The 13792-nt window shown below is 41.6% G+C and overlaps 1 protein-coding gene across 3 annotated transcripts in view; it reads right to left on the bottom strand.

Annotated features, from left to right (window-relative positions):
- Positions 1-914: 914 nt before the first annotated feature.
- AIMP1 (aminoacyl tRNA synthetase complex interacting multifunctional protein 1) overlaps positions 915-13792 on the bottom strand; it is a 210197-nt gene continuing 197319 nt past the window's right edge. For all 3 annotated transcript variants that reach the window (XM_053703515.1, XM_053703517.1, XM_053703516.1), the window contains one exon: positions 915-1148. In XM_053703515.1, the coding sequence (XP_053559490.1) occupies positions 982-1148 (167 nt within the window). In that variant the 3' untranslated portion in view covers positions 915-981. The remainder of the gene's footprint in view (positions 1149-13792) is intronic.

Here is a 13792-nt window from a genome sequence, read left to right as displayed (position 1 = left end):
CGTCAACAAAAATATTAAAAATGATTAAACTGTATTAGGTATTTTAAAATACCTAATACAGTTTAATATTTTTAAATATTTTTGTTGACGCATACCTACCTATAATTATTACACAACTTTTGTGTGGGATTTGAGTGCTAAGGTGTATTCTTTCTGTGCAACTATCTCTTAGTTGCTTTTGTCAAAATGTATGCTTAATACACAGCACCTCTGGGCTAATTAATATCCTGTATAAGGCCAAATGGAAATAATTCTAGGCCCATTCCTCTTATTACCATATACAAGTAGTGCTATCACTCTCTCCTTTTCTTGAACAAGTGATACAGACGGTGTCATTGCCTGTAACGATCTGCAATTCTGCCTTCATATGGTATCAGAGCACCAATCAAGCTCAGTTATCATATGAAGGCAGACACTTGACAACCGAGGACTGCTTGGGCTTTCAGCATTATGAACGTAGATTTACGTTATGTGGTACACTGGGCTATGTACCGCATGACGCAGACCTATGTCCATTTGGCCCAAGGGGTTAAAGGGACATGCAACCCATCATTTTTCTTTCAAGATTCAGATAGAGCATGCAATTTTGAACAAACTTCAAGCTGGACACAATGGGTGAGCTAATGACAAGAGGAATATGCATGCAGCCACCAATCAGCAGCTAGACTCCAGTAGGTGCTTTTCTGGTCCTGAACCTACTAAGGTGTGCTTTCTAACAAAGGATACAAAAAGAACTAAGCAAATTTGCTTACAGAAGTGTGCTGGAAAGTTGTTTAAAACTGCATGCTCTATCTGAATCATTAAACTTTCATTTCAATTTTACTGTCAGTATTAGCTCAACTGCTAGAAATAACCTTTGCTCATGAAACTAACATGTGAACACAAGGATCTCACACAAGAATTGTAGAATCATGTAGTAATGAAGAAATATCTTGCATTTATTTAACGTGTTCTTTGCTTCCTTAAAATGAAATTCTTAGTTTATTTAATACTGCTCTTGGACATAGTTTGGGCTTTGCAAACACCCTTTCCATTCACTTCAAATGCTGCTCCTTTATAAGATGCTACACATTCCTCATTAGTATGGAGATCTGGTTGTATTTGCTCCCACGTCTTCTTCTTAGGATTCAGCTCCTTATCAGGTAGTCCTTGAAGAAGAAAAGCAAACAAAACAAGGTTTTAGCAAATGCTAATGTTATATTTTTTATTTTATCATTGAATCATTGTAGAATACCAATATCTTGAATAAGTGCATTACACTCAGATACAAAACAGTTCCTATTAAATAATATTTGACGATTGATCAGTATGCTTTGCAATAAAAACAGAAATAAAATGTTTTGCATCTTTTGTACAAATGCTCTAATTTCCCAAAATACATTTATAATGCAATTTGTGTAACAAAGCACAGTAAGATTGAAATCTATATTTCCAAGCTAGCGTTACTTAACAGATAATCTCCAAAAATAATTTATGAGCGCTAAAAGGGCCTTATGATGTATACTGAATACTGGTTCAGAAGCAATGTTCAAAGCAATAGCTATGATTAAATAAGAAAGAGTATATGGCCATGCAACAAGAACATCTGCCATGGTTCAGTGTCGCTCATAGCTGGAAACTGCCAATAGTATAAATGGACTATTTTTATATATAAAATTGGCATTGACATTATCTATATAAATGTCTCTCTGTTTAAGTCTTCTGCAACGTAACTGGTTTATAGATTACTACTACAGAAGGTTATGTACAAGTGCCCAAATCTATGGACACCTTGAGTTCTAGTTACCTAGATCAAAAGAAAGCTGGAAATATTTTAAGATGGGCAAAGAATAAAACAGAAAATCAAAAGCAGCTTATCCTAATCATTGTCTACAGTGATATCCTGGAAACACAATGCCTGTGCCAATTATTTTATACATAGATGAAATAAGGAAAAATGCAGCTGTTGCGAACATATGGGAAGGCATTTTAACTGTGTTTGTAATGAGTCTGCCAGAAAGATATTAACAGGCTAGCTATCATATTGTACCAATTCCTGTCCGAAACAGACCAGGAGGAAGAAGCATAAACTAGCAGTCAAAATGCATTTGTCATAGGTGGGTCAACAATTTATGTTTATTTCTGACCAAACAGCATAACAATAAAAAGCATATTCTTCCAAGAACCTGCAGGTGAGATTAGAAATCAATAAATTGATGAGATGTGAACATAATAAAGAAAAATGTAGTTTGCGCTGGAGATTTCTAAGGTTTAACTTATGTACTAATTGAGCATCCTTAAAGGGACATCTGGGAGTGTGTTTCTAACAATGTATAGTTTTGTTTATTTATAAATAACATTGTGCTGATTTTCAGACTCCTAACCAAGCCCCAAAGTATCAGATGTAGATTGAAATCTACAGATTCCTGCTTGCTCCTGTTTGTATTCTGGGTCTTTCATATGTGGGGGTAAGGAGTGTCTGCTCTTCCTGCTTTCTCAGCCCCTTTCAGTGGGTGTCCCAGCATTACCTCATCAACAGTTCTAAACAGGAAGTTTATAGTTTTTAAAAGAATTTATATTGGATTTTTAGATCAGTATCTGTGCATATTATTATTTAAAGTAGTGTCTATTACATGCAGTTATATAAAAAAATAGTGTTTACTGTCCCTTTAAATCTTCAAATATATAAACCCTCCTACTTTAAATGAAATAAGATTGAACAAAATGCACCTTTTTACCTATAGCAAAACCCCCCATAAATTATGCTTACCGGATAATTTAATTTCCATCTCTATGGGAAGAGTCCACAGCTGCATTCCTTACTTGTGGGAAATACTGAACCTGGCCACCAGGAGGAGGCAAAGACACCCCAGCCAAAAAGCTTAAATACCTCCCCCACTTCCTCATAACCCCAGTCACCGGTGGTTTTTGCACAACACATGGTATGAAGGGTGAAAAAGGTGCCAGAAGAAAAAACATTTTTTTTAGGGCCGCCCATTGGAGAACACGGGCGGGAGCTGTGGACTCTTCCTAAACAGATGGAAATTAAATTATCAAGTAAGCATAATTTATGTTTTCTATCTTAATTTGGGAAGAGTCCACAGCTGCATTCCTTACTTGTACATATACCCAATCTCTAGAGTACACGGAATGCTAACAGGAGGGAAAAAAGAGGCGGGCCCTAATCTGAGGGCACCACAGCCTGCAAAACCTTTCTCCCGAAGGCTGCTTCAGCAGAAGCAAAAACATCAAACTTGTAAAATTTTGGAAAGAGTATGTAAGGAGAACCAGACAGCCGCCTTACAAATCTGATCCATAGAGGCCTCATATTTGAAGGCCCAAGAGGAAACCACTGCTCTTGTAGAATGATCCGTAATCTTATGTCCCGCCATTTCTATGCTAAAGGATGACACTCCGTAGACAAAAAGATGAGGAAGTCGAAGAGGCCTCTGACCCCTACGCTTCCCGTAAAAAAGAACAAACAGAGAAAGAGGTTTGTCTAAATTACTTTGTTGCCCGAAGATAGAACTTCAAGGCACAAACTACATCCAGAAATATGTTGTAAACGTTCCTTTCGACGAAGAAGGATTTGGACATAAGAAAGGAACCACAATCTCTTGATTGATGTTGCGAATTGACACAACCTTAGGAAGAATCTAATTTGGTTCGTAGAACAGCCTTATCGGCATGAAAAGCCAGATAAGGAGGGACGCATTGCAAGGCAGCAATCACAGATACTCTGCGTGCAGAAGCAATAACCAGTAAAAAAGGAACCTTCCAAGACAACAATTTAATGTCCACTTCATGCATAGACTCCAACAGAGCCCATTGCAAAATCTTAAAGTGAATGTAAATTTTTTACATATTGACAATAAAAATCGATTCTTATTTACTATTTTATTAATACCGCATAGTTATTTGCTTCAAATATCTAAAATTTAACATTATATTCAAGTTTGTAACTTAGCTCCCTTTTGATCCGAGCTCATCCCATCCATAACTTCCCTTCTTTTCCTCGCATAACGTCTAGAGCGGTCCCACCCGCTCTATGACGTATTAGCAATGCGAGCTCACGATTGCTCCTTTTTGTGCGCATGCGTTTCAAATTTGTTGCCGTCTATGCGCATGCGTTCAAGATATACTTCGGCAATTGCGCATGCGTTTATAAATAAGGGTGTATTTTTGTGCGCATGCTTAGCGAGCGGGTATGTTCTCAAAGCAACATAGTAGTCTGGTTGTGGCTGCGGGCTTTATATGCGCATGCCTCAAGCGTGAACGCGCAACGCTTCGAAATCCAGCTGAAGTTGATTTACGCATGCGCATATAAAAGACGCATGCGCATAAATTCATGAGTGACGTTATTAAAAAGGGGCTGGACGCCACGGGGTAGGCAAATTATTAGTTTAGGGAAATGTCAATCAAAGTTATAAACGCGGGGGGGGGGCGGAGCTAACCGCCGAAGGAACTAGTCGCACAGTACAACAGCTCCCGGCTTTATCAACTATTTAAGAGGCACTTTTGACCTGATATCTTATGGAGAGTGGGGGAACTACTCTAAACCCTTGCCTGCAACATTGCTATAAAAACCTGTGAAAGTTCTGGTTGCGTCTACACAGCCCACTGCCGGGGCAGCTGGTGAGGCCTAGCGGAGAGGTGACATGATCATGGCGGACCCCGGCATGGCTATCTTAGCCCTTTTTGAAGACTACCATCGTGCACTAATTAGTAAGCTGGATCGGCTTATCCTGACTGTTGGACGCCGGGAGGTGGAAGAAGACAGTGCTGAACCCTGTCAGCAAATGGCGGCGACACCCGACACACACTAGGAGGTTAGTCATATGTCGGAGTCCGCCTACTCCTCAGAAGCGGCACTACCGCACAAAGTAAAGGATGAGAGAGGAGCCGTACCGGAGGTTACAGAGGGGTCTGGTAAAAGGTCCAGGGCTCTACCAGCACGGATGACTACGCCTACAGAGCCAGGCTCTCTTGCGGGGTGGGCCCCTTGCTGCCGCTATATAGATCCGCAACGCAGCCACCTTGCCGAGCACCCGATTGTTCTGTCGGTGTGGAGTTCTTACCATGCCAGTCGGCCTTATTCTCCCCACCGCTCGGCTGATATCCTGGGAATCCACTTTGGTGTCAATATGTATGTGTTGCTCCCCAGGGACTGGGGAGGGAGTGGCGGGGCCACGCTTGCTCGGGGCCTCTTCTGTAGGAGAACTGGAGTGGGCTAGCTTCCCTTGCACCTTGCGTGACAGCAAGGAACAAATCTCATGCAATGTATACTACCAAAACAGCTTGTTTCCCCCCTTCTCCTGATTTTAAACTACACTGCTTCTATGAGGAGCTTGAGAGCAGAGGAGTGACTAACACTTGTTGGACATTCAGTGACTTTTCAGTGCCATATGTCTGCATGTTACTACATCATATCTTGAGTGGTTATGTTTTAACTAATAAGTTTTACTTTTGAGACCCTGCACTTAGGTGGGGAACTATTTGAGTCAATGTAGAGTTTGTTACCACCCTGTGTTTGTGTTTTACTTACTTGAAGCCCTAAAATAGTTTAACCTATTTTACATGTATAAGCTACCTACCCTTAGTTAAAAGGTTTTCTAATACCAGTGCATTAACGGGGATGTCTGGGGATTTAAGCCTCACAATATGCCTAAGTCAGGTTTCTGAATGCTATGTAGTGTTTTGATAAAGCACATAAGTTGATCTAATATTACGATCTCAGCTCTGGTTATCTAGGAGCGTTGGCCTTCTCATTAGTTAGTGGCCTGTTATCATATCTACACTCCAGCTGTGTTGAAGTTTGCCATTAAGCCTGTAAACTAACAACCCTATATTTTCTATCTCCTCTCTAAAGACTAAGGAGCCCCTATACTGAATAATCCCAGGCCCAGGCTCCCGAGTGTTATAGCACTCTGCTGACACCACATAGTTGTCTATAGTTATGGGTATCAATTGGGAGACCTATGTTAGATGTTATACATATGTGTGGAACAAGTTCTTATATATATTATATTTCTTGTCACTTCTTGCATGATAACTAGGGCCCATACAGGTATAACTGCTTAGTATCAATGTTTTATGAATAGACAGGATGATAGCCTACATATTTTATCATTATGTTGCCATGTATGATTAACCTAGAGCTTTTGTCTGAAATGTATAATCTAGTCTGGGCTGTCCACGTGCTTAGTTGTCCTTATTCAGATAGTCAGAATGTTACGTTGCTCTATCAATATCTCTGGGCTCTACGTTAGGAGTGTAAGTTAACAATAGTAAGATTTGTCATTTTTGGCTTTTCCTCCGTCCGCCCCCCCCCCCTTTTTCCTCCCCCCCCCCTTTTTCCTTCCCCCCCCCCTCCTTCTCCCCCTCCTTCTCCTTTCTCTTCCCCTCCCCTCCTCCTCACTACTTCTGTGCGGTTGGGGATGATTCCCTTTCTCTCTGCACCCTTTTGGCAGAGTTTGGTAGTCTCTGCCCTACCTGTAGAGCCACGACTTAGTTTTCTTTTCCCTGCACCATGATAGAATGGCTCACAGGGGTCCAACACAGGATCATTGATTTTGTAGTGATTTCCTGTTTCCTGAAGTTTACTCAAGATAATAGTTTTGAGATTGCCTATGTTCTAATAGAGGCTCAGCACTAATGGTTATTGGATTACGATAACAACAGAGAGAGGCTATACTCCATGTTTTCCCAATTGATGATCTCTACAGAGTTACCCTGATGCCTTTCTTATGCTTTACTATATTGATATTGTATATCCACTTTATAATCTGTATTTATCCCACGTAAGCTGAAATTGCAATCTTTACTATTATCTACGTTGACATATCCTCAATTGTTTTGTTTAACTTCTGGTCCCACGACTGGACCTGCTTGTCTGAGGAACCCGCAAAACCTATAATATTTAAAAAATGAGGTGCCCACTGTGTAATGTCATGCCAGTATAATATAAATTGTACAATGTAATCTGTTGATGAGACTGTTGCCAACGTGTTATTCAACCTCAATAAAAAACTATTTAACAAAAAAAAAAAAAGTTATAAATGCGGAACAAAATGGCGGGCGGAGGGAGAATGCAAGACGTTTGGAATTATCTAAGTATATAAATCGATATAATATTATGTATTTTAAAAAATCATGACTTAAACTTATGCTATTTTTGGATGATACAGCAGTTATGATTGTCGGCTATCAGTGACTTTACATCCACTTTAAGAACAAAATTTTAACTCCAAAGAGGAGCCTTACATCTAAACACAGGTCTGATCCCAGCAGTTCCTTAACAAATGGATGCACATCTGGAAGCTCTGCAAACCTCTTGTGCAGTAACACAGACAGGGCCGAAAACTGTCCCGTCAGGGGACTTTGCAGAAAAGCCTTTCTCCAGTTCATCCTGGAGAACAGAATAAGTAGGTCCTTATGATAGATGCGACGAGCAACCAGTTTACGAGCTTGAATGAAAGTAAAAATAACTAGACATTGATGAACAAAGAGACCTTGGTCAGCAGATCCCTGCAACAAGGTAACTTCCCCGGAGGAGATCACGACATCCCCACTAGATCCACGAACCATATCCTTCGGGGCCAAGACGGAGCGGCCAGTATCACTGACACCTGCTTGACTCGAGCCACTACACTAGGAAGTAGTGGTAATGGTCGGAAAGGATAAATCAGATTGAACCTCTGTTAGCTCCACCTGAGGATCCCTGTACCTCGACCCCTATCTGGGTAGCTTGGTATTGAGACGTTATAAGATCTTCCTCTTGCAAATCTCTGCAAACACTCGGGATGGAGAGACCATTCTCCCAGATGGAAGGATTGCCTGCTGAGGAAATCCGCTTCACAGTTGTCCACACCCGGAATGTGGATCGCTGACAGTGAACAATGCGGGTCTCCCCCACACCAGAATCCAAGATACTTCCCTCAACACTAGGGAGTTTCTCGTCCCCCCCCTGATGGTTGATGTAAGCCAATGAGGAAATATTGCTTGATTGGAATCTGATTAACTGGGACGTACCCAGCAGAGGCCAAGCCTTCAGAGCATTGTATATTGCCTGAAGATACAAAATGAGATCAGGAGGGAGCTTTACCTCCTGAGACCAGAGGCCCTGTGCCTTCCTGGCACCCCAAACAGCTCCCAATCCTGACAGACTCGCAACCGTGGTCACAATCACCCAGGATGGTCTTGAGACAGACGTCCCTCAGGACAAGTGATCTGGACAAAAACACCAAGAGAGCAATTCTCCCGATAGGTTGTCCAGAGAAATCTGTTGAGACAGATCTGAATGATCGCCGTTCCACTATTTCAGCATGCGCAGTTGCAACAGTCTGAGGTGAAACTTGGCAAATGGCCTTAAGGAGATCTGGAGGGCAGACATGTTGAAGCTAGCTTGCAAAATCTCTGGTCTGTTAGAAATATTCTCATGTCTATGGAGACTATTATAGTACCTGAGAATTCTACCCTGGTACTTGAAACAAGAGAACTCTCTCTAGATTATATCCCATCCATGGGATTGAAGAAGACAGAGGAGATATTCTGAAAGGTCCAGTCTTCGAAAAATTTATTTAGCTAGACCAAACGGAAGGGCAATAAACTGCAAGTACTGGTCCAGGAATGCAAACCTTAGGAACTGGAAGTGGTCCTTGAGGATTGGTACGTGAAGGGAGCATCCTTCAGATCTATCGTGGTCATGAACTACCACTCTCAAATGAGGGGAAGAATGGACCAAATTGTCTCCATCTTAAACAAGGGGACATTTAAAAACCTGCTTAAGCACTTTAGGTCCAGAATCGAACGGAAACTTCCCTACTTCTTAGGGACCATGAAAGGTTTCCCAAACCTCTCACTGCGATAGGCACCGAGACAATAACTCCTAATCAGAACCCGTACACACCCCAGAAAGTTTTCCCTCCTCTCTAGTCAGGAAGACAGGAGGAATCTGCCCTTGGGTGGCTAAAACTTAAAACCTATCTTGTAACCCTGAACTATGACCTCCAGGACCCATGGATCCTGCACATCCCTGAACCAAGTTCATACTGCCCCCTAAACGATCCAGAAGAGGACCGGGGACTGCCTATTCATGCCGACATCGACTCGGCGGGCTTCTTGACCGGCTTAGATTTATTCCAGGACTAAGCCGGCTTCCAAGAGGTCTTGGTTTGCTCTGGCTTAGCAGAGGACTGCTGACATGGGCTTTATCAGAACGAAAAGAACGAAAATCGTCCCTTAGATTAGTTTATATACTGTTGTGGTAGGAGGGCACCCTTGCTCCCTGAGACCGTGGAGATAATTGAGTCCAGGCCTGGACCAGGCAAAATCATTCCCTTAAAGGGAGGGAAGAAGTCTAGACTTATAAGTCATAGCCGCAGACCATGACTTCAACCAGAGCCCGACGGGCCTGAACAGAGAAAGAATTAACAACCCTCAAGGTCATAAATATTTTCTGGGTAACGTCAAGGGGAACCTCCACCCCGATCAATCTTATGAGTCACACCTGAAGGTAGTTTCTCCAGTAACCGCGGCAATGGCCTCCGCCGGTTGAAATAAAAATCTGTATGTTGAAACATCCATCTTAAGAGAGTTTCCATCTTTTATCCATGGGCTCTTCAAACGAAGAACTATCCCCAAAGCAGGATAGTAGTACGTTTAGCAAGGGTGAAGATAACGCCATCCCATTTATGGACGGAACCTCACAACTACATTGAGAATCCAGGACCAGGGACAATTTGTTAAAAGGGAGAATAGGGGGAAAGGAATCAAATCCTGTCCCATTCATTCATAATAATGTTCGCCATCTAACAGGAGCACAGAAGGATAAGGTACCACACAGTCCTCAAACTCTACCCAATTTAGGAATTAAAGGTTCATCAGGCAATATGGCCTCTGGAACCTCTGAATTCCCCAAAAACTTCCTTTAGAAGAAAGCGCAAATTCCTAAACTAAAGTCGGATTCCCTGCAGCCGGAGCTTTAGAGGCAGCAGACTCCGACCCAGAATGGTTATACTCTGAAGTCTCAGAAAGAACTTTATCCTCGTATAACCCTCTGTTAAATCCAATAAATTATCTGATGTACTCTGGGAAGGAGTGCAATATGTAACCTTTCGCTTGCGCTTAGCAGGGCGAGGTAAAGCATTAAAGGCTGCAGACACCGCCATCTGAACTGCGCAGTAACGTCTGGTGAAAAAAGCCCCCCTCCAGATGGAGGATTAGCAATGCTACGGGAAAACTGCATGTGTAGAGATATAAGAATGTAGGGTACACACCTCACTGGACGACAACTCCTCAGGCGTGAACTGCTCCGTGGTATCAAACATGTTTGATATTATCACACGATCAAGGCATATGGAACATAATTGAGAGGGTGAAACTAAGGCCTCCTCATCATATAAAACAGGAATTACTCATTAGGAATAGAGGGTGTGCCCTCTAAAGTAACATAATTCTCCATCGCTAGTGCAATAACCGGAGAACTAGAGAAATAAAACAACATAATTTATGTAAGAACTTACCTGATAAATTCATTTCTTTCATATTAACAAGAGTCCATGAGCTAGTGACGTATGGGATATACATTCCTACCAGGAGGGGCAAAGTTTCCCAAACCTTAAAATGCCTATAAATACACCCCTCACCACACCCACAAATCAGTTTAACGAATAGCCAAGAAGTGGGGTGATAAGAAAAAAAGTGCGAAGCATATAAAATAAGGAATTGGAATAATTGTGCTTTATACAAAAAAATCATAACCACCACAAAAAAGGGGGGGCCTCATGGACTCTTGTTAATATGAAAGAAATGAATTTATCAGGTAAGTTCTTACATAAATTATGTTTTCTTTCATGTAATTAACAAGAGTCCATGAGCTAGTGACGTATGGGATAATGACTACCCAAGATGTGGATCTTTCCACACAAGAGTCACTAGAGAGGGAGGGATAAAATAAAGACAGCCAATTCCTGCTGAAAATAATCCACACCCAAAATAAAGTTTAACGAAAAACATAAGCAGAAGATTCAAACTGAAATCGCTGCCTGAAGAACTTTTCTACCAAAAACTGCTTCAGAAGAAGAAAATACATCAAAATGGTAGAATTTAGTAAAAGTATGCAAAGAGGACCAAGTTGCTGCTTTGCAGATCTGGTCAACCGAAGCTTCATTCCTAAACGCCCAGGAAGTAGATACTGACCTAGTAGAATGAGCTGTAATTCTCTGAGGCGGAATTTTACCCGACTCAACATAGGCAAGATGAATTAAAGATTTCAACCAAGATGCCAAAGAAATGGCAGAAGCTTTCTGGCCTTTTCTAGAACCGGAAAAGATAACAAATAGACTAGAAGTCTTACGGAAAGATTTCGTAGCTTCAACATAATATTTCAAAGCTCTAACAACATCCAAAGAATGCAACGATTTCTCCTTAGAATTCTTAGGATTAGGACATAATGAAGGAACCACAATTTCTCTACTAATGTTGTTGGAATTCACAACCTTAGGTAAAAATTCAAAAGAAGTTCGCAACACCGCCTTATCCTGATGAAAAATCAGAAAAGGAGACTCACAAGAAAGAGCAGATAATTCAGAAACTCTTCTAGCAGAAGAGATGGCCAAAAGGAACAAAACTTTCCAAGAAAGTAATTTAATGTCCAATGAATGCATAGGTTCAAACGGAGGAGCTTGAAGAGCTCCCAGAACCAAATTCAAACTCCAAGGAGGAGAAATTGACTTAATGACAGGTTTTATACGAACCAAAGCTTGTACAAAACAATGAATATCAGGAAGAATAGCAATCTTTCTGTGAAAAAGAACAGAAAGAGCGGAGATTTGTCCTTTCAAAGAACTTGCGGACAAACCCTTATCTAAACCATCCTGAAGAAACTGTAAAATTCTCGGTATTCTAAAAGAATGCCAAGAAAAATGATGAGAAAGACACCAAGAAATATAAGTCTTCCAGACTCTATAATATATCTCTCGAGATACAGATTTACGAGCCTGTAACATAGTATTAATCACGGAGTCAGAGAAACCTCTTTGACCAAGAATCAAGCGTTCAATCTCCATACCTTTAAATTTAAGGATTTCAGATCCGGATGGAAAAAAGGACCTTGCGACAGAAGGTCTGGTCTTAACGGAAGAGTCCATGGTTGGCAAGATGCCATCCGGACAAGATCCGCATACCAAAACCTGTGAGGCCATGCCGGAGCTATTAGCAGAACAAACGAGCATTCCCTCAGAATCTTGGAGATTACTCTTGGAAGAAGAACTAGAGGCGGAAAGATATAGGCAGGATGATACTTCCAAGGAAGTGATAATGCATCCACTGCCTCCGCCTGAGGATCCCGGGATCTGGACAGATACCTGGGAAGTTTCTTGTTTAGATGAGAGGCCATCAGATCTATCTCTGGGAGCCCCCACATTTGAACAATCTGAAGAAATACCTCTGGGTGAAGAGACCATTCGCCCGGATGCAACGTTTGGCGACTGAGATAATCCGCTTCCCAATTGTCTACACCTGGGATATGAACCGCAGAGATTAGACAGGAGCTGGATTCCGCCCAAACCAAAATTCGAGATACTTCTTTCATAGCCAGAGGACTGTGAGTCCCTCCTTGATGATTGATGTATGCCACAGTTGTGACATTGTCTGTCTGAAAACAAATGAACGATTCTCTCTTCAGAAGAGGCCAAAACTGAAGAGCTCTGAAAATTGCACGGAGTTCCAAAATATTGATCGGTAATCTCACCTCCTGAGATTCCCAAACTCCTTGTGCCGTCAGAGATCCCCACACAGCTCCCCAACCTGTGAGACTTGCATCTGTTGAAATTACAGTCCAGGTCGGAAGAACAAAAGAAGCCCCCTGAATTAAACGATGGTGATCTGTCCACCACGTTAGAGAGTGTCGAACAATCGGTTTTAAAGATATTAATTGATATATCTTCGTGTAATCCCTGCACCATTGGTTCAGCATACAGAGCTGAAGAGGTCGCATGTGAAAACGAGCAAAGGGGATCGCGTCCGATGCAGCAGTCATAAGACCTAGAATTTCCATGCATAAGGCTACCGAAGGGAATGATTGAGACTGAAGGTTTCGACAAGCTGTAATCAATTTTAGACGTCTCTTGTCTGTTAAAGACAGAGTCATGGACACTGAATCTATCTGGAAACCCAGAAAGGTTACCCTTGTTTGAGGAATCAAAGAACTTTTTGGTAAATTGATCCTCCAACCATGATCTTGAAGAAACAACACAAGTCGATTCGTATGAGACTCTGCTAAATGTAAAGACTGAGCAAGTACCAAGATATCGTCCAAATAAGGAAATACCACAATACCCTGTTCTCTGATTACAGACAGAAGGGCACCGAGAATCTTTGTGAAAATTCTTGGAGCTGTAGCAAGGCCAAACGGTAGAGCCACAAATTGGTAATGCTTGTCTAGAAAAGAGAATCTCAGGAACTGATTATGATCTGGATGAATCGGAATATGCAGATATGCATCCTGTAAATCTATTGTGGACATATAATTCCCTTGCTGAACAAAAGGCAATATAGTCCTTACAGTTACCATCTTGAACGTTGGTATCCTTACATAACGATTCAATAATTTTAGATCCAGAACTGGTCTGAAGGAATTCTCCTTCTTTGGTACAATGAAGAGATTTGAATAAAACCCCATCCCCTGTTCCGGAACTGGAACTGGCATAATTACTCCAGCCAACTCTAGATCTGAAACACAATTCAGAAATGCTTGAGCTTTCACTGGATTTACTGGGACACGGGAAAGAAAAAATCTCTTTGCAGGAGGTCT

Source organism: Bombina bombina, chromosome 2 (genome assembly GCF_027579735.1).
Source record: "Bombina bombina isolate aBomBom1 chromosome 2, aBomBom1.pri, whole genome shotgun sequence".
NCBI lineage: Eukaryota > Metazoa > Chordata > Amphibia > Anura > Bombinatoridae > Bombina > Bombina bombina.
This window is presented reverse-complemented; position numbering and strand designations above follow the sequence as displayed.